Raw genomic sequence first — 22,500 nt, 5'->3', positions numbered from 1 at the left:
TCAGAGAGAGGTGACACTGAACACAGACCCTTTAAAATCTATCAGAGAGAGGTGACACAGAACACTGACCCTTTAAAATCTATCAGAGAGAGGTGACACTGAACACAGACCCTTTAAAATCTATCAGAGAGAGGTGACACCAGACCCTTTAAAATCTATCAGAGAGAGGTGACACAGAACACAGACCCTTTAAAATCTATCAGAGAGAGGTGACACCAGACCCTTTAAAATCTATCAGAGAGAGGTGACACCAGACCCTTTAAAATCTATCAGAGAGAGGTGACACTGACACAGACCCTTTAAAATCTATCAGAGAGAGGTGACACTGAACACAGACCCTTTAAAATATATCAGAGAGAGGTGACACAGAACACAGACCCTTTAAAATCTATCAGAGAGAGGTGACACCAGACCCTTTAAAATCTATCAGAGAGAGGTGACACAGAACACAGACCCTTTAAAATATATCAGAGAGAGGTGACACTGAACACAGACCCTTTAAAATCTATCAGAGAGAGGTGACACAGAACACAGACCCTTTAAAATCTATCAGAGAGAGGTGACACAGAACACATACCCTTTAAAATCTATCAGAGAGAGGTGACACTGACACAGACCCTTTAAAATCTATCAGAGAGAGGTGACACAGAACACAGACCCTTTAAAATCTATCAGAGAGAGGTGACACAGAACACAGAACCTTTAAAATCTATCAGAGAGAGGTGACACTGAACACAGACCCTTTAAAATCTATCAGAGAGAGGTGACACCAGACCCTTTAAAATCTATCAGAGAGAGGTGACACAGACCCTTTAAAATCTATCAGAGAGAGGTGACACAGAACACAGAACACAGACCCTTTAAAATCTATCAGAGAGAGGTGACACAGAACACAGACCCTTTAAAATCTATCAGAGAGAGGTGACACAGAACACAGACCCTTTAAAATATATCAGAGAGAGGTGACACCAGACCCTTTAAAATATATCAGAGAGAGGTGACACAGAACACAGACCCTTTCAAATCTATCAGAGAGAGTTGACACAGAACACAGACCCTTTAAAATCTATCAGAGAGAGGTGACACTGACACAGAACACATACCCTTTAAAATCTATCAGAGAGAGGTGACACCAGACCCTTTAAAATCTATCAGAGAGAGGTGACACTGACACAGAACACATACCCTTTAAAATCTATCAGAGAGAGGTGACACCAGACCCTTTAAAATCGATCAGAGAGAGGTGACACAGAACACAGACCCTTTAAAATCTATCAGAGAGAGGTGACACAGACCACAGACCCTTTAAAATATATCAGAGAGAGGTGACACAGAACACAGACCCTTTAAAATCTATCAGAGAGAGGTGACACAGAACACAGACCCTTTAAAATATATCAGAGAGAGGTGACACAGAACACAGACCCTTTAAAATCTATCAGAGAGAGGTGACACAGAACACAGACCCTTTAAAATATATCAGAGAGAGGTGACACAGAACACAGACCCTTTAAAATATATCAGAGAGAGGTGACACAGAACACTGACCCTTTAAAATCTATCAGAGAGAGGTGACACCAGACCCTTTAAAATCTATCAGAGAGAGGTGACACAGAACACAGACCCTTTAAAATATATCAGAGAGAGGTGACACAGAACACAGACCCTTTAAAATCTATCAGAGAGAGGTGACACAGAACACAGACCCTTTAAAATCTATCAGAGAGAGGTGACACTGACACAGACCCTTTAAAATCTATCAGAGAGAGGTGACACAGAACACAGACCCTTTAAAATCTATCAGAGAGAGGTGACACTGAACACAGACCCTTTAAAATCTATCAGAGAGAGGTGACACAGAACCCTTAAAATCTATCAGAGAGAGGTGACACAGAACAAAGAACCTTTAAAATCTATCAGAGAGAGGTGACACCAGACCCTTTAAAATCTATCAGAGAGAGGTGACACAGAACACACACCCGTTAAAATCTATCAGAGAGAGGTGACACAGAACACAGACCCTTTAAAATCTATCAGAGAGAGGTGACACAGAACACAGACCCTTTAAAATCTATCAGAGAGAGGTGACACTGACACAGACCCTTTAAAATATATCAGAGAGAGGTGACACAGAACACAGACCCTTTAAAATCTATCAGAGAGAGGTGACACTGAACACAGACCCTTTAAAATATATCAGAGAGAGATGACACAGAACACAGAACCTTTAAAATCTATCAGAGAGAGGTGACACAGAACACAGAACCTTTAAAATCTATCAGAGAGAGGTGACACCAGACCCTTTAAAATCTATCAGAGAGAGGTGACACAGAACACATACCCTTTAAAATATATCAGAGAGAGGTGACACAGAACACACACCCTTTAAAATATATCAGAGAGAGGTGACACAGAACACACACCCTTTAAAATATATCAGAGAGAGATGACACAGAACACAGACCCTTTAAAATATATCAGAGAGAGGTGACACAGAACACACACCCTTTAAAATCTATCAGAGAGAGATTACACAAGACCCTTTAAAATCTATCAGAGAGAGGTGACACAGAACACAGAACCTTTAAAATATATCAGAGAGAGGTGACACAGAACACAGACCCTTTAAAATCTATCAGAGAGAGGTGACACAGAACACAGACCCTTTAAAATATATCAGAGAGAGGTGACACAGAACACAGAACACAGACCCTTTAAAATCTATCAGAGAGAGGTGACACAGAACACATACCCTTTAAAATCTATCAGAGAGAGGTGACACAGAACACAGACCCTTTAAAATCTATCAGAGAGAGGTGACACAGAACACAGACCCTTTAAAATATATCAGAGAGAGGTGACACAGAACACACACCCTTTAAAATCTATCAGAGAGAGGTGACACAGAACACACACCCTTTAAAATCTATCAGAGAGAGGTGACACAGAACACAGACCCTTTAAAATCTATCAGAGAGAGGTGACACAGAACACAGACCCTTTAAAATCTATCAGAGAGAGGTGACACCAGACCCTTTAAAATCTATCAGAGAGAGGTGACACCAGACCCTTTAAAATCTATCAGAGAGAGGTGACACTGACACAGACCCTTTAAAATCTATCAGAGAGAGGTGACACTGACACAGACCCTTTAAAATCTATCAGAGAGAGGTGACACCAGACCCTTTAAAATCTATCAGAGAGAGGTGACACCAGACCCTTTAAAATCTATCAGAGAGAGGTGACACAGAACACATACCCTTTAAAATCTATCAGAGAGAGGTGACACAGAACACAGACCCTTTAAAATCTATCAGAGAGAGGTGACACAGAACACACACCCTTTAAAATCTATCAGAGAGAGGTGACACAGAACACAGACCCTTTAAAATCTATCAGAGAGAGGTGACACAGAACACAGACCCTTTAAAATATATCAGAGAGAGGTGACACCAGACCCTTTAAAATCTATCAGAGAGAGGTGACACCAGACCCTTTAAAATCTATCAGAGAGAGGTGACACTGACACAGACCCTTTAAAATCTATCAGAGAGAGGTGACACTGACACAGACCCTTTAAAATCTATCAGAGAGAGGTGACACCAGACCCTTTAAAATCTATCAGAGAGAGGTGACACCAGACCCTTTAAAATCTATCAGAGAGAGGTGACACAGAACACAGACCCTTTAAAATCTATCAGAGAGAGGTGACACCAGACCCTTTAAAATCTATCAGAGAGAGGTGACACAGAACACAGACCCTTTAAAATCTATCAGAGAGAGTTGACACCAGACCCTTTAAAATCTATCAGAGAGAGGTGACACTGACACAGAACCTTTAAAATATATCAGAGAGAGGTGACACCAGACCCTTTAAAATCTATCAGAGAGAGGTGACACTGAACACAGAACCTTTAAAATCTATCAGAGAGAGGTGACACTGAACACAGAACCTTTAAAATCTATCAGAGAGAGGTGACACTGACACAGAACACAGACCCTTTAAAATCTATCAGAGAGAGGTGACACAGAACACAGACCCTTTAAAATCTATCAGAGAGAGGTGACACCAGACCCTTTAAAATCTATCAGAGAGAGGTGACACCAGACCCTTTAAAATCTATCAGAGAGAGGTGACACTGACACAGACCCTTTAAAATCTATCAGAGAGAGGTGACACTGACACAGACCCTTTAAAATCTATCAGAGAGAGGTGACACCAGACCCTTTAAAATCTATCAGAGAGAGGTGACACCAGACCCTTTAAAATCTATCAGAGAGAGGTGACACAGAACACAGACCCTTTAAAATCTATCAGAGAGAGGTGACACCAGACCCTTTAAAATCTATCAGAGAGAGGTGACACAGAACACAGACCCTTTAAAATCTATCAGAGAGAGTTGACACCAGACCCTTTAAAATCTATCAGAGAGAGGTGACACTGACACAGAACCTTTAAAATATATCAGAGAGAGGTGACACCAGACCCTTTAAAATCTATCAGAGAGAGGTGACACTGAACACAGAACCTTTAAAATCTATCAGAGAGAGGTGACACTGAACACAGAACCTTTAAAATCTATCAGAGAGAGATGACACTGACACAGAACACAGACCCTTTAAAATCTATCAGAGAGAGGTGACACAGAACACAGAACCTTTAAAATCTATCAGAGAGAGGTGACACTGAACACTGACCCTTTAAAATCTATCAGAGAGAGGTGACACAGAACACAGACCCTTTAAAATCTATCAGAGAGAGGTGACACTGAACACAGACCCTTTAAAATCTATCAGAGAGAGGTGACACCAGACCCTGTAAAATCTATCAGAGAGAGATGACACAGACCCTTTAAAATCTATCAGAGAGAGGTGATAATACAATAGACTACAATAGACTACAATATAATACAATATAATACAATATACTACAATAGACTACAATAGACTACAATAGACTACAATAGAATACAATAGACTACAATAGACTACAATATAATACAATAGAATACAATATAATACAATATACTACAATAGACTACAATAGACTACAATAGACTACAATATAATACAATATAATACAATATACTACAATAGACTACAATAGACTACAATAGACTACAATATAATACAATAGACTACAATAGAATACAATATAATACAATAGACTACAATATAATACAATAGACTACAATAGACTACAATAGACTACAATATAATACAATAGAATACAATATAATACAATAGACTACAATAGACTACAATAGACTACAATATAATACAATATAATACGATATAATACAATAGACTACAATATAATACAATATACTACAATAGACTACAATAGACTACAATAGAATACAATAAAATACAATAGACTACAATAGACTACAATAGACTACAATAGACTACAATATAATACAATAGACTACAATAGAATACAATATAATACAATAGACTACAATATAATACAATAGACTACAATAGAATACAATATAATACAATAGACTACAATAGAATACAATAGACTACAATATAATACAATATACTACAATATAATACAATAGACTACAATAGAATACAATATAATACAATATAATACAATATAATACAATAGACTACAATAGAATACAATAGACTACAATATAATACAATATACTACAATAGACTACAATATAATACAATATACTACAATATAATACAATAGAATACAATATAATACAATATAATACAATAGAATACAATATAATACAATATAATACAATATAATACAATAGAATACAATAGAATACAATATAATACAATAGACTACAATAGACTACAATATAATACACTAGACTACAATATACTACAATAGACTACAATAGACTACAATAGACTACAATATAATACAATATAATACAATATACTACAATAGACTACAATATAATACAATATAATACAATAGACGACAATATAATACAATATACTACAATATAATACAATAGACTACAATATAATACAATATAATACAATATACTACAATAGACTACAATAGACTACAATAGACTACAATATAATACAATATACTACAATAGACTACAATATAATACAATAGACTACAATAGACTACAATATAATACAATATAATACAATAGACTACAATATAATACAATATAATACAATATAATACAATATACTACAATAGACTACAATATAATACAATATAATACAATATAATACAATATAATACAATAGACTACAATATAATACAATATAATACAATATACTACAATAGACTACAATAGACTACAATATACTACAATAGACTACAATATAATACAATAGACTACAATAGACTACAATATAATACAATATAATACAACATACTACAATAGACTACAATATAATACAATATAATACAATATAATACAATAGACTACAATATAATACAATATACTACAATATAATACAATAGACTACAATATAATACAATATAATACAATATAATACAATAGACTACAATAGACTACAATATAATACAATATACTACAATAGACTACAATATAATACAATATAATACAATATAATACAATATAATACAATAGACTACAATATAATACAATATACTACAATATAATACAATAGACTACAATATAATACAATATAATACAATATAATACAATATAATACAATATACTACAATAGACTACAATATAATACAATATAATACAATATAATACAATAGACTACAATATAATACAATATAATACAATATACTACAATAGACTACAATAGACTACAATAGACTACAATATAATACAATATAATACAATATACTACAATAGACTACAATAGACTACAATATAATACAATATAATACAATATAATACAATATAATACAATAGACTACAATATAATACAATATAATACAATATAATACAATATAATACAATAGACTACAATATAATACAATATACTACAATATAATACAATAGACTACAATATAATACAATATAATACAATATAATACAATAGAATACAATAGACTACAATATAATACAATAGAATACAATATACTACAATAGACTACAATATACTACAATATAATACAATAGAATACAATATAATACAATATAATACAGTAGACTACAATAGAATACAATAGACTACAATATAATACAATATAATACAATATAATACAGTAGACTACAATATACTACAATAGACTACAATATAATACAATAGACTACAATAGACTACAATATAATACAATAGACTACAATAGAATACAATATAATACAATATACTACAATAGAATACAATATAATACAATAGACTACAATATAATACAATATAATACAATAGACTACAATATAATACAATATAATACAATATACTACAATAGACTACAATAGACTACAATAGACTACAATATAATACAATAGAATACAATATAATACAATAGACTACAATAGAATACAATATAATACAATATACTACAATAGAATACAATATAATACAATAGACTACAATATAATACAATATAATACAATAGACTACAATATAATACAATATAATACAATATACTACAATAGACTACAATATAATACAATAGACTACAATAGACTACAATATAATACAATAGAATACAATATAATACAATAGACTACAATAGACTACAATAGACTACAATAGACTACAATATAATACAATAGACTACAATAGACTACAATAGACTACAATAGACTACAATATAATACAATATACTACAATAGACTACAATATAATACAATAGACTACAATAGACTACAATATAATACAATATAATACAATATAATACAATATAATACAATAGACTACAATAGACTACAATAGACTACAATAGACTACAATATAATACAATATACTACAATAGACTACAATATAATACAATAGACTACAATAGACTACAATATAATACAATATAATACAATATAATACAATATAATACAATAGACTACAATAGACTACAATATAATACAATATAATACAATATAATACAATAGACTACAATATAATACAATATACTACAATATACTACAATAGACTACAATAGACTACAATATAATACAATAGACTACAATAGACTACAATATAATACAATAGAATACAATATAATACAATAGACTACAATAGACTACAATAGAATACAATATAATACAATAGACTACAATAGACTACAATATAATACAATATAATACAATAGACTACAATATAATACAATAGACTACAATATAATACAATATAATACAATAGACTACAATATAATACAGTAGACTACAATAGAATACAATATAATACAATATACTACAATAGACTACAATATAATACAATAGACTACAATATAATACAATATACTACAATAGACTACAATAGACTACAATAGACTACAATATAATACAATAGAATACAATATAATACAATAGACTACAATAGACTACAATAGACTACAATAGACTACAATAGACTACAATATAATACAATATACTACAATAGACTACAATATAATACAATATACTACAATAGACTACAATATAATACAATATACTACAATAGACTACAATATAATACAATAGACTACAATAGAATACAATATAATACAATAGACTACAATAGACTACAATAGACTACAATATAATACAATATAATACAATAGACTACAATATAATACAATAGACTACAATATAATACAATATAATACAATAGACTACAATAGACTACAATAGACTACAATATAATACAATAGAATACAATATTATACAATAGACTACAATAGACTACAATAGACTACAATATAATACAATATAATACAATAGACTACAATATAATACAATAGACTACAATATAATACAATATACTACAATAGACTACAATATAATACAATATAATACAATAGACTACAATATAATACAGTAGACTACAATAGAATACAATATAATACAATATACTACAATAGAATACAATAGACTACAATATACTACAATATAATACAATATACTACAATAGACTACAATAGACTACAATATAATACAGTAGACTACAATAGAATACAATATAATACAATAGACTACAATAGAATACAATAGACTACAATAGAATACAATATAATACAATATACTACAATAGAATACAATATAATACAATATAATACAATATAATACAATAGACTACAATAGAATACAATATAATACAATAGAATACAATAGAATACAATAGAATACAATATAATACAATATACTACAATAGACTACAATATAATACAATAGACTACAATAGACTACAATATAATACAATAGAATACAATAGACTACAATAGACTACAATAGACTACAATAGACTACAATAGACTACAATATAATACAATATAATACAATAGACTACAATATAATACAATAGAATACAATATAATACAATATAATACAATATACTACAGTAGACTACAATATAATACAATATACTACAATAGACTACAATATAATACAATAGACTACAATATAATACAATAGACTACAATAGACTACAATATAATACAATATAATACAATATAATACAGTATACTATCCTAACGCACACAGATCATACAGAATACCCTGCTGTGGTGTAGTGTTAACGCAGCCAAATCTGGACCACATATACCCACTGGTGACAGGGTTACGGATCCCACCTCGGCCCCTTCTCTCTGTCCCCCTCAATATCTGTCAATTCAATTCAATTCAATTCAATTCAAGGGCTTTATTGGCATGGGAAACATGACAAATCAAGTGAAATAGATAATAAACAAAAAATATAAAAATATTCTGACTGTCACTGTCCGTCCACAAATAAAATACCTATATAGGTGTCAATTCTAACGCACAAATATCCTATCGCTGATCCCTTAGGAAACAACATCTCTGGACTGTGTTAGTACATCATCTAATCTCCTGTCTGTACATGAACAAACTGGGTGTTAAATCTTCACCCCGAGTTCCGTAGTCTGTCAAGCCACAGATGAGGAACACACAGACAGGATCACAGGCAGCAGAACATCGGATGTGGACATTGCCCAAACATGTTGGAATTCAGGCTTAGAGGCAGATGTGTACTCAACTCTCTCTTAGCTGTCTGTCTGTCTGTCTGTCTGTCGCTCTCTCTCTCTATCTCTCGGTCTGTCTCTCTCTCTCTCTCTCGGTCTGTCTCTCTCTCTCTCTCTCTCGGTCTGTCTCTCTCTCTGTCTGTCTGTCTCCTAGTCTCTCTCCCAGTCTCTCTCGCTCTCCCCTGTTTGAGTGAGCAGCGAATGTAAACAAACAAATAACTTAATGAGCTCATCTGATTGGCTGTGAAAGTGTGTCACATTCCTCTATCTGACCACTAAGACCTCTTCTCCCCAGATGTCCAGTATAAAACTCTTCTTGACAACAGTCATAACAAGTCTTCCTCAGACAACGGTAGGGTAGCATGTGTACCCACAATGCCAAGGAGAAAGGCTAATGAAACAAATGGTTTTATAGAACCAAACATCTCTATACCTATGAAGAGAAGACCAGACCAGCTGCTATCACTAATATTCTTTTTAAGGGATAAAATATGTGAATATACATCAACTTTCATATTTAATAAATCTGTCCTGTTCTTCTTTTTAACTACACATTTTCTTTCTTCTTCTTCCGATTGATAAACTACACTACACTACCAATAGTATGTGGATAAACTACACTACACTACCAATAGTATGTGGATAAACTACACTACACTACCAATAGTATGTGGATAAACTACACTACACAACCAATAGTATGTGGATAAATTACACTACACTACCAATAGTATGTGGATAAACTACACTACCAATAGTATGTGGACACTTGCTCGTCGAACATCTCATTCTAAGCTCATTAAAATGGAGTTGGTCCCCCCTCTTTGCTGCTATAACAGCCTCCACTCTTCTGGGAAGAGTATCCACTAGTTGTTGGAACATTGCTGCTATAACAGCCTCCACTCTTCTGGGAAGAGTTTCCACTAGATGTTGGAACATTGCTGCTATAACATCCTCCACTCTTCTGGGAAGGCTGTCCACTAGATGTTGGAACATTGCTGCTATAACAGCCTCCACTCTTCTGGGAAAAGTTTCCACTAGATGTTGGAACATTGCTGCTATAACATCCTCCACTCTTCTGGGAAGGCTGTCCACTAGATGTTGGAACATTGCTGCTATAACAGTCTCTACTCTTCTGGGAAAAGTTTCCACTAGATGTTGGAACATTGCTGCTATAACAGCCTCCACTCTTCTGGGAAGGCTTTCCACTAGATGTTGGAACATTGCTGCTATAACAGCCTCCACTCTTCTGGGAAGAGTTTCCACTAGATGTTGGAACATTGCTGCTATAACAGCCTCCACTCTTCTGGGAAGAGTTTCCACTAGATGTTGGAACATTGCTGCTATAACAGCCTCCACTCTTCTGGGAAGGCTTTCCACTAGATGTTGGAACATTGCTGCTATAACAGCCTCCACTCTTCTGGGAAGAGTTTCCACTAGATGTTGGAACATTGCTGCTATAACAGCCTCCACTCTTCTGGGAAGGCTTTCCACTAGATGTTGGAACATTGCTGCTATAACAGCCTCCACTCTTCTGGGAAGGCTTTCCACTAGATGTTGGAACATTGCTGCTATAACAGCCTCCACTCTTCTGGGAAGAGTTTCCACTAGATGTTGGAACATTGCTGCTATAACAGCCTCCACTCTTCTGGGAAGGCTTTCCACTAGATGTTGGAACATTGCTGCTATAACAGCCTCCACTCTTCTGGGAAGAGTTTCCACTAGATGTTGGAACATTGCTGCTATAACAGCCTCCACTCTTCTGGGAAGAGTTTCCACTAGATGTTGGAACATTGCTGCTATAACAGCCTCCACTCTTCTGGGAAGAGTTTCCACTAGATGTTGGAACATTGCTGCTATAACAGCCTCCACTCTTCTGGGAAGAGTTTCCACTAGATGTTGGAACATTGCTGCTATAACAGCCTCCACACTTCTGGGAAGAGTTTCCACTAGATGTTGGAACATTGCTGCTATAACATCCTCCACTCTTCTGGGAAGGCTTTCCACTAGATGTTGGAACATTGCTGCTATAACAGCCTCCACTCTTCTGGGAAGGCTTTCCACTAGATGTTGGAACATTGCTGCTATAACAGCCTCCACTCTTCTGGGAAGAGTTTCCACTAGATGTTGGAACATTGCTGCTATAACAGCCTCCACTCTTCTGGGAAGAGTTTCCACTAGATGTTGGAACATTGCTACGGGGACTTGCTTCCATTCAGCCACAAGAGCATTAGTGAGGTCGGACACTGATGTTGGGCGGTTAGGCCTGACTCGCAGTCAGCGTTCCAATTCATCCCAAAGGTGTTCGATGGGGTTGAGGTCAGGGCTCTGTGCAGGCCAGTCAAGTTCTTCCACACCGATCGACAAACCATTTCTGTATGAACCTTGCTTTGTGCACGGGGGCAATGTCATACTGAAACAGGAAAGGGCCTCCCCAAAACTGTTGCCACAAAGTTGGAAGCACAGAATTGTCTAGAATGTCATTGTATGCTGTAGAGTGAAGATTTCCCTTCACTGGAAGTAAGGGGCCTAGTCTGAACCTTGAAAAACAGCCCCAGACCATTATTCCTCACCCACCAAACTTTACAGTTGGCACTATGGGGCAGGTAGTGTTCTCCTGGCATCCGCCAAACCCAGATTGGTCCATCGGACTGCCAGATGGTGAACCGTGATTCATCCCTCCAGAGAACGCGTTTCCACTGCTCAAGAGTCCAACTCCAGACGACGCTTGACAATGCGCATGGTGATCTTAGGCTTGTGTCCGGCTGCTCGGCCATGGAAACCCATTTTATGAAGCTCCAGACGAACAGTTCTTGTGCTGACGTTGCTTCCAGAGGCAGTTTGGAACTCGGTAGGGAGTGTTGCAACCGAGGACAGACGATTTTTACGCGCTATGTGCTTCAGAACTCTGCGGTCCCGTTCTGTGAGCTTGTGTGGCCTACCACTTCGCTGCGGAGCCGTTGTTGCTCCTAGACGTTTCCACTTCACAGTAACAGCATTAACATTTGACCAAGGGCAGCACTAGCAGGTCAGAAATGTGACGAACTGACTTGTTGGAAAGGTGGCATCCTTATGACAGTGCCACGTTGAAAGTCACCGAGCTCTTCAGTAAGGCCATTCTACTGCCAATGTTTGTCTATGGAGATTGCATGACTGTGTGCTCGATTTCATACACCAGTCAGCAACGGATGTGAGGTGAAATAGCCGAATCCACTAATTTGAAAGGGGTGTCCACATACTTTTGTATATATAGTGTATGTGTTGCTTGACGAACATCCTTTATCTAAGTTACACAAAACGGGAAACCCTTTGCAGTGCTTCTCTTGCTACAAAATCTCTTTGAAAGTCTTCAAAAAGGGAAGAAGGAGAGAAGGTTGTGTAGACGGAGGAAAATAACCCGGCCCAGAGAGACGCACGCCAGACCAGATTCTCTCATTGTGACCGATGACACGGCGCTGAAATTATGGTCCAATATTCCTGACGCGCTTTCACCCCCCCCCCCCCCCCCAAAAAAAAAACGGCCCGTTTCACAGGAAATTTACTTTTTACAAAGCTCACTTACCTCGGACATTTGTTCTACATGTCACAAACAGGTTTTATTTACTTTTATGAGATTCGCGCCGCCGGCCCAGATGTTTCTGGTACAGGGTAATAAATTAAAACCCTGCCTGTAGCCTCAACATGTGTATTTAGGTATAAAACTCTACAAACGTAGGGGACTGTTAGTGATTATCCCCAGTATTCATATCAAAGAGGTGTTCTTTTATGAATCTACGTGGAGAGGCACCACAACAAAGAGTTCAGGAAGAGTTTTCCAATGGATCAACGGTCTCAGATGTTAGAAGGGTCACAGGAGAACTATCTCAACACCAGACAGGTTTAAAACAGGTTTGTTTCATTATTACAGTCTAGTCTGCAAAAAAAAATGATAAACTGTCAGCAACTGTAAAAGTTTGACATATCAAGAACTTGTCAGAGAGAGACAGAGAGAGAGAGACAGAGAGAGAGAGCGAGAGAGAGAGAGAGAGAGACTGAGAGACTGAGAGAGAGACAGAGAGAGAGAGAGAGAGAAAGACAGAGAGAGAGACACAGAGAGAGAGAGAGAGACAGAGAGAGAGAGAGAGAGAGAGAGCTGGGTAGCACTAACATGTTGATGGAGATGTATCACCCTGAGTCCTCCTTCTTCCCAGATCTCCCTCCTTCCCAGATCTCTGTCCTTTCCAGATCTCTCTCCTTTCCTCCCTCCTTCCCAGACCTCCCTCCTTCCCAGATCTCCCTCCTTTCATCCCTCCTTTCCAGTTCTCCCTCCTTTCCAGATCTCCCTTTCCTCCCTCTTTCCTAGATATTCCTTCCTTTCCTCACTCCTTCCCAGATCTCCCTCGTTTCCTCGCTCCTTCCCAGATCTCCCTCCTTTCATTCCTCCTTCTCAGATCTCCCTCCTTTCCTCATCTCCCTCCTTTCCAGATCTCCCTCGTTTCCTCCCTCCTTCCCAGATCTCCCTCCTTTCATTCCTCCTTCCCAGATCTCCCTCCTTCCCAGAACTCCCTCCTTCCCAGAACTCCCTCCTTCCCAGATCTCCCTCCATCCCAGAACTCCCTCCTTCCCAGATCTCCCTCCATCCCAGAACTCCCTCCTTCCCAGATCTCCCTCCATCCCAGATCTCCCTCCATCCCAGATCTCCCTCCATCCCAGATCTCCCTCCATCCCAGAACTCCCTCCTTCCCAGAACTCCCTCCTTCCCAGAACTCCCTCCTTCCCAGATCTCCCTCCTTCCCAGATCTCCCTCCATCCCAGATCTCCCTCCTTACCAGATCTCCCTCCTTCCCAGATCTCCCTCCATCCCAGAACTCCCTCCTTCCCAGATCTCCCTCCATCCCAGATCTCCCTCCATCCCAGAACTCCCTCCATCCCAGATCTCCCTCCTTCCCAGAACTCCCTCCTTCCCAGATCTCCCTCCATCCCAGAACTCCCTCCTTCCCAGATCTCCCTTTTTCCCAGATCTCCCTCTTTCCCAGAACTCCCTCCTTCCCAGAACTCCCTTCTTCCCAGATCTCCCTCCATCCCATATCTCCCTCCTTACCAGATCTCCCTCCTTCCCAGATCTCCCTCCTTCCCAGATCTCCCTCCTTCCCAGAACTCCCTCCTTCTCAGATCTCCCTCCTTTCCTCATCTCCCTCCTTTCCAAATCTCCCTCGTTTCCTCCCTCCTTCCCAGATCTCCCTCCTTTCATTCCTCCTTCCCAGATCTCCCTCCTTCCCAGAACTCCCTCCTTCCCAGAACTCCCTCCTTCCCAGATCTCCCTCCATCCCAGAACTCCCTCCTTCCCAGATCTCCCTCCATCCCAGAACTCCCTCCTTCCCAGATCTCCCTCCATCCCAGATCTCCCTCCATCCCAGATCTCCCTCCAACCCAGATCTCCCTCCTTCCCAGAACTCCCTCCTTCCCAGAACTCCCTCCTTCCCAGATCTCCCTCCATCCCAGAACTCCCTCCTTCCCAGATCTCCCTCCTTACCAGATCTCCCTCCTTCCCAGATATCCCTCCATCCCAGAACTCCCTCCTTCCCAGATCTCCCTCCATCCCAGATCTCCCTCCATCCCAGAACTCCCTCCATCCCAGATCTCCCTCCTTCCCAGAACTCCCTCCTTCCCAGATCTCCCTCCATCCCAGAACTCCCTCCTTCCCAGATCTCCCTCTTTCCCAGAACTCCCTCCTTCCCAGAACTCCCTCCTTCCCAGATCTCCCTCCATCCCAGAACTCCCTCCTTCCCAGATCTCCCTCCATCCCAGAACTCCCTCCTTCCCAGAACTCCCTCCTTCCCAGATCTCCCTCCATCCCAGAACTCCCTCCTTCCCAGATCTCCCTCCATCCCAGAACTCCCTCCTTCCCAGATCTCCCTCCATCCCAGATCTCCCTCCATCCCAGATCTCCCTCCATCCCAGATCTCCCTCCTTCCCAGAACTCCCTCCTTCCCAGAACTCCCTCCTTCCCAGATCTCCCTCCATCCCAGAACTCCCTCCTTCCCAGATCTCCCTCCATCCCAGATCTCCCTCCATCCCAGATCTCCCTCCATCCCAGATCTCCCTCCATCCCAGAACTCCCTCCTTCCCAGATCTCCCTCCTTACCAGATCTCCCTCCATCCCAGAACTCCCTCCTTCCCAGATCTCCCTCCATCCCAGATCTCCCTCCATCCCAGAACTCCCTCCATCCCAGATCTCCCTCCTTCCCAGAACTCCCTCCTTCCCAGATCTCCCTCCATCCCAGAACTCCCTCCTTCCCAGATCTCCCTCTTTCCCAGAACTCCCTCCTTCCCAGAACTCCCTCCTTCCCAGATCTCCCTCCATCCCAGAACTCCCTCTTTCCCAGATCTCCCTCCATCCCAGAACTCCCTCCTTCCCAGATCTCCCTCCATCCCAGATCTCCCTCCATCCCAGATCTCCCTCCATCCCAGATCTCCCTCCTTCCCAGAACTCCCTCCTTCCCAGATCTCCCTCCTTCCCAGATCTCCCTCCTTACCAGATCTCCCTCCTTCCCAGATCTCCCTCCTTCCCAGAACTCCCTCCTTCCCAGATCTCCCTCCTTCCCAGATCTCCCTCCTTACCAGATCTCCCTCCTTCCCAGATCTCCCTCCTTCCCAGATCTCCCTCCATCCCAGATCTCCCTCCATCCCAGATCTCCCTCCATCCCAGATCTCCCTCCATCCCAGATCTCCCTCCTTCCCAGAACTCCCTCCTTCCCAGATCTCCCTCCTTCCCAGATCTCCCTCCTTCCCAGATCTCCCTCCATCCCAGAACTCCCTCCTTCCCAGATCTCCCTCTTTCCCAGAACTCCCTCCTTCCCAGAACTCCCTCCTTCCCAGATCTCCCTCCATCCCAGATCTCCCTCCTTACCAGATCTCCCTCCTTACCAGATCTCCCTCCTTCCCAGATCTCCCTCCTTCCCAGAACTCCCTCCTTCCCAGATCTCCCTCCTTCCCAGATCTCCCTCCTTCCCAGATCTCCCTCCTTCCCAGATCTCCCTCCTTCCCAGATCTCCCTCCTTTTCATCCCTTCATCTCCAGAATACCTTGAGGTTTCATGAAACAAGTGTGAAGCATGAAGCTGAAACTTCCTGAAGCTCCTATTTGCTGTAGGTAGAACTGTGTTTTGTTCCTAAATGCACCCTATCCTCTATATAGTGCACTACCTAGGGAATAGGGTGCCATTTAGGATAGAATGAAGGGCGATCAGGGCGATCCATCCTTACAGGGCGATCCATCCACAAAGCACTTCTCAGGCAATTTTCTCAAAGTGGCAAAATTGCTTTCCAATACTTTCCTAAGACTAACCCCTTTTAACACCAATTACTATAAATTACCAGCACATTTTCATAATTAAAGATTCCTGTGAATCATCTGATCCCTGTCCAAGGCTCTTTCTGGGGAGACTGAGAGGTAGCAGGAGAAACAATGACCTCCAGGTCAACTCACAGTAAAAACACTTCTGCTGCGAAAACAGAGATAATCACCTCTGGTTTGACACGGAGACACACAGAGAGAGAGAGAGAGAGAGAGAGAGAGAGAGAGAGAGAGAGAGAGAGAGAGAGAGAGGAGAGAGAGAGAGAGAGAGAGAGAGAGAGAGAGAGAGAGAGAGAGAGAGAGAGAGAGAGAGAGAGAGAGAGAGAGAGAGAGAGAGAGAGAGAGAGAGAGAGAGAGAGACAGGGAGAGAGGTGGAGAGAGAGAGGTACAGAAAGAGTGAGAGAGAGAGAGACAGGGAGCGAGAGACAGACAGACAGACAGACCGAGAGAGAGACAGGGAGAGAGACAGGGAGAGAGGTGGAGAGAGAGAGACAGGGAGAGAGGTAGAGCGAGAGAGAGACAGGAAGAGTGAGAGAGAGAGAGAGAGAGAGAAAGAGAGAGAGAGAGAGAGAGAGAGAGAGAGAGAGAGAGAGACAGGGAGAGAGGTGGAGAGAGAGAGGTACAGAAAGAGTGAGAGAGAGAGACAGGGAGAGAGAGAGAGACAGAGAGAGAGAGAGAGAGACAGAGAGAGAGAGAGAGAGAGAGCGAGAGAGAGAAAGAGTGAGAGGGAGAGAGAGAGAGACAGAAAGAGTGAGAGGGAGAGAGAGAGAGACAGAAAGAGTGAGAGAGAGACAGGGAGAGAGAGCGAGCGAGAGACAGACAGACAGACAGACCGAGAGAGAGACAGGGAGAGAGATAGGGAGAGAGGTGGAGAGAGAGAGACAGGGAGAGAGGTAGAGCGAGAGAGAGACAGGAAGAGTGAGAGAGAGAGAGAGAGAGAGAGAGAGAGACAGGGAGAGAGGTGGAGAGAGAGAGGTACAGAAAGAGTGAGAGAGAGAGACAGGGAGAGAGAGAGAGACAGAGAGAGAGAGAGAGAGAGAGAGACAGAGAGAGAGAGAGAGAGAGAGAGAGAGAGAGAGAGAGAGAGAAAGAGTGAGAGGGAGAGAGAGAGAGACAGAAAGAGTGAGAGAGAGACAGGGAGAGAGAGCGAGCGAGAGACAGACAGACAGACAGACCGAGAGAGAGACAGGGAGAGAGACAGGGAGAGAGGTGGAGAGAGAGAGAGACAGGGAGAGAGGTAGAGCGAGAGAGAGACAGGAAGAGTGAGAGAGAGAGAGAGAGAGAGAGAGAGAGAGAGAGAGAGAGACAGGGAGAGAGACGGGGAGAGAGACAGGGAGAGAGAGAGACCTGGAACCTATTGCCTCACCACATGATGTCCCCATCTTGGAAGAGGTGGGTAAAAGATGGTTGAGAGACATGAGAGGAGGGGTTTACTTACAGTACTTTGAGATTGAAGAGGCCGTAGAACGCTCCTTTGGGAATGTGTGTCAAATCGTTGCCTGCAAGACGTCTGTGAAGAGGAGAAGGGAACACAAAGAAGACAGATGAAATTCTGTGTTTTGATGTTTCTTTCTTGTCATGTGGGGCTCATTTTGCAGTGAAACAACGAAGATAAATAGATGAGAGATTTTATCAGGTTCCAGGGGATTCACTGCAGGGGGATTCTAGGGTCCAATGACGATGACATTGAACCTCTGTCCAGCTCTTCCTCCTCATCTCTTCATCATCTGCTACTCAGATAACAGGATGTCTCTGTTCCAAATGATTCTCTATTCCCTATATAGTGGACTACTTTAGTCCAGAGCACTATTCCCTATATAGTGCACTACTTTTGACCAGAGCCCTACTCCCTATATAGTGCACTACCATTTCCCAGGGCCCTATTCCCTATATAGTGCACTACCTTTGCCTAGGGCCCTATTCCCTATATAGTGCACTACCTTTGCCCAGAGCCCTATTCCCTATATAGTGCACTACCTTTGCCCAGAGCCCTATTCCCTATATAGTGCATTACCTTTGCCCAGAGCCCTATTCCCTATATAGTGCACTACCTTTGCCCAGAGCCCTATTCCCTATTATAGTGCACTACCTTTGCCCAGGGCCCTATTCCCTATTATAGTGCACTACCTTTGCCCAGGGCCCTATTCCCTATGTAGTGCACTACCTTTGCCCAGGGCCCTATTCCCTATGTAGTGCACTACCTTTGCCCAGGGCCCTATTCCCTATGTAGTGCACTACCTTTGCCCAGGGCCCTATTCCCTATGTAGTGCACTACTTTAGACCAGAGCCCTATTCCCTATATAGTGCGCTACCTTTGCCCAGGGCCCTATTCCCTATATAGTGCACTACCTTTGCCCAGGGCCCTATTCCCTATGTAGTGCACTATATAGGGACTAGGGTGCCGTTTGGGACGTATCCCATCCATGTGAAGCCAATCCTTCAACGCTTGGCTCTCTGCAATGGAGGAATGCACCAGATATACATATTCAATTGATATTTACATGACAAATATACCAGACAAACTCAACAGGAGATGGGAAGATAGCAGTAGTTATGCAAACTCTGATTCCTTTCTACAAAGGGATCCGCTTGAATCAACCTTCCAGGCATGTATCCATGCCAATACAGATGCTCTGTCTCAGAACCCCGGTATCCATGCCAATACAGATGCTCTGTCTCAGAACCCCAGGTATCCATGCCAATACAGATGCTCTGTCTCAGAACCCCCGGTATCCATGCCAATACAGATGCTCTGTCTCAGAACCCCCGGTATCCATGCCAATACAGATGCTCTGTCTCAGAACCCCGGTGTCCAATCAAATCCAAGTCTTCAGAACGGGGCAGAGACATCGGGCTGACCAACAAGACAGTTTCAACATCATCTGCCAACGATGAAAGCAAAACATTGCGATAAAATCTGGCATTGGTTTGACGACATCAACACAAGGTGCCCATCTGCAGGACAATCAACATGTGTTAATCTATCACACTATGAGTTAGACTGTCTCTACATTGACAGTCTGTTCAGTACTGTAATCAACATGTTAATCTATCACAACATGAGTTAGACTGTCTCTGCATTGACAGTCTGTTCAGTACTGTAATCAACATGTAAATCTATCACAACATGAGATAGACTGTCTCTACATTGACAGTCTGTTCTGTACTGTAATCAACATGTTAATCTATTACAACATGAGATAGACTGTCTCTACATTGACAGTCTGTTCAGTACTGTAATCAACATGTTAATCTATCACAACATGAGTTAGACTGTCTCTACATTGACAGTCTGTTCAGTACTGTAATCAACATGTAAATCTATCACAACATGAGATAGACTGTCTCTACATTGACAGTCTGTTCAGTACTGTAATCAACATGTTACCATCCACACAGCACCATTCACACAGCACCAGTCACACAGCACCATCCACACAGCACAATCGACACAGCACCATCTACACAGCACCATCTACACAGCACAATCCACACAGCACCATCTACACAGCACCATCTACAAAGCACAATCCACACAGCACCATCCACACAGCACCATCTACACAGCACCATTCACACAGCACCATCTACACAGCACCATCCACACAGCACCATCCACACAGCACCATCTACACAGCACCATCCACACAGCACCATCTACACAGCACCATCTACACAGCACCATCTACACAGCACCATTCACACAGCACCATTCACACAGCACCATCCACACAGCACCATCCACACAGCACCATCTACACAGCACCATCCACACAGCACCATCTACACAGCACCATCCACACAGCACCATCTACACAGCACCATCCACACAGCACCATCCACACAGCACCATCTACACAGCACCATCTACACAGCACCATCTACACAGCACCATTCACACAGCACCATCCACACAGCACCATCCACACAGCACCATCTACACAGCACCATCTACACAGCACCATCCACACAGCACCATCTACACAGCACCATCTACACAGCACCATCTACACAGCACCATCCACACAGCGCCATCCACACAGCACCATCTACACAGCACCATCTACACAGCACCATCTACACAGCACCATCCACACAGCACCATCCACACAGCACCATCTACACAGCACCATCTACACAGCACCATCTACACAGCACCATCCACACAGCACCATCTACACAGCACCATCCACACAGCACCATCCACACAGCACCATCTACACAGCACCATCCACACAGCACCATCCACACAGCACCATCCACACAGCACCATCTACACAGCACCATCTACACAGCACCATCCACACAGCACCATCTACACAGCACCATCCACACAGCACCATCTACACAGCACCATCCACACAGCACCATCCACACAGCACCATCTACACAGCACCATCTACACAGCACCATGCACAGAGAAATAAAGGTGTCTGACTGAACATGAAGTCTATCACTGTACTGCCACGGTCTTCTATCAGTCCTGTGGGTCATATACATGAGAGCACCACATTCCATAGAGAGCACCATATTCCACAGCACCAGCACCATATTCACCATAGAGAGCACCATAGTGAAAAGCTTTGCAATGGGAAAAAAAAGAGTTGAGGTCGTCCCTCCTCATTTCAGTCCGTTTGGTTTCATTGATGCCCAGTGACATTGTGTCTCAGAGACGGGTCGGGCACAGCACCAACACCAGCGACAACGACCCCAACATTCCTCACGCCTACGGGAATCAGGTCGGGAAGGAGGTCAGGGATCCATAAATACCCAATGTGCACCTTCCTGTGTTCTGTCACAGGGGTGCTGTTTCTGACGGGGCGGCGCTGAATATCGGCCCACGCTGGGAAAGACACGGTGTGTGTGTGTGTGTGTGTGTGTGTGTGTGTGTGTGTGTGTGTGCTACGGGATTGCCAACAGTACCTAGCATCATGTTCTGGGCTTCAAAGTCGGGGTCAGGCTGAGTCCAGTTGGCGAGGGTGGCGAGGGTGGCAGAGAGATGAATCGCCCTGGCAATGCACACATCTCAGTAAAACACCATGTACCTGCTGCCTCCCTCCCTCCCTGTC

The 22,500-nt window shown here is 41.3% G+C and overlaps 1 protein-coding gene across 1 annotated transcript in view; it reads right to left on the bottom strand.

Annotated features, from left to right (window-relative positions):
- The window catches only part of LOC118942829 (leucine-rich repeat-containing G-protein coupled receptor 5A-like), a 184,363-nt gene that overhangs the window by 83,078 nt on the left and 78,785 nt on the right, over positions 1 to 22,500 (bottom strand). Inside the window, exon 3 of the mRNA XM_036956607.1 lies at positions 18,870 to 18,941. Coding sequence (XP_036812502.1) covers positions 18,870 to 18,941 — 72 coding nt within the window. The remainder of the gene's footprint in view (positions 1 to 18,869; positions 18,942 to 22,500) is intronic.

The sequence above is a fragment of the Oncorhynchus mykiss genome, chromosome 21, assembly GCF_013265735.2.
Source record: "Oncorhynchus mykiss isolate Arlee chromosome 21, USDA_OmykA_1.1, whole genome shotgun sequence".
In the NCBI taxonomy this organism is placed as follows: Eukaryota; Metazoa; Chordata; class Actinopteri; order Salmoniformes; family Salmonidae; genus Oncorhynchus; species Oncorhynchus mykiss.
Note: the sequence above shows the minus strand (reverse complement) of the source record. Positions and strands in the feature narration are given on the sequence as shown.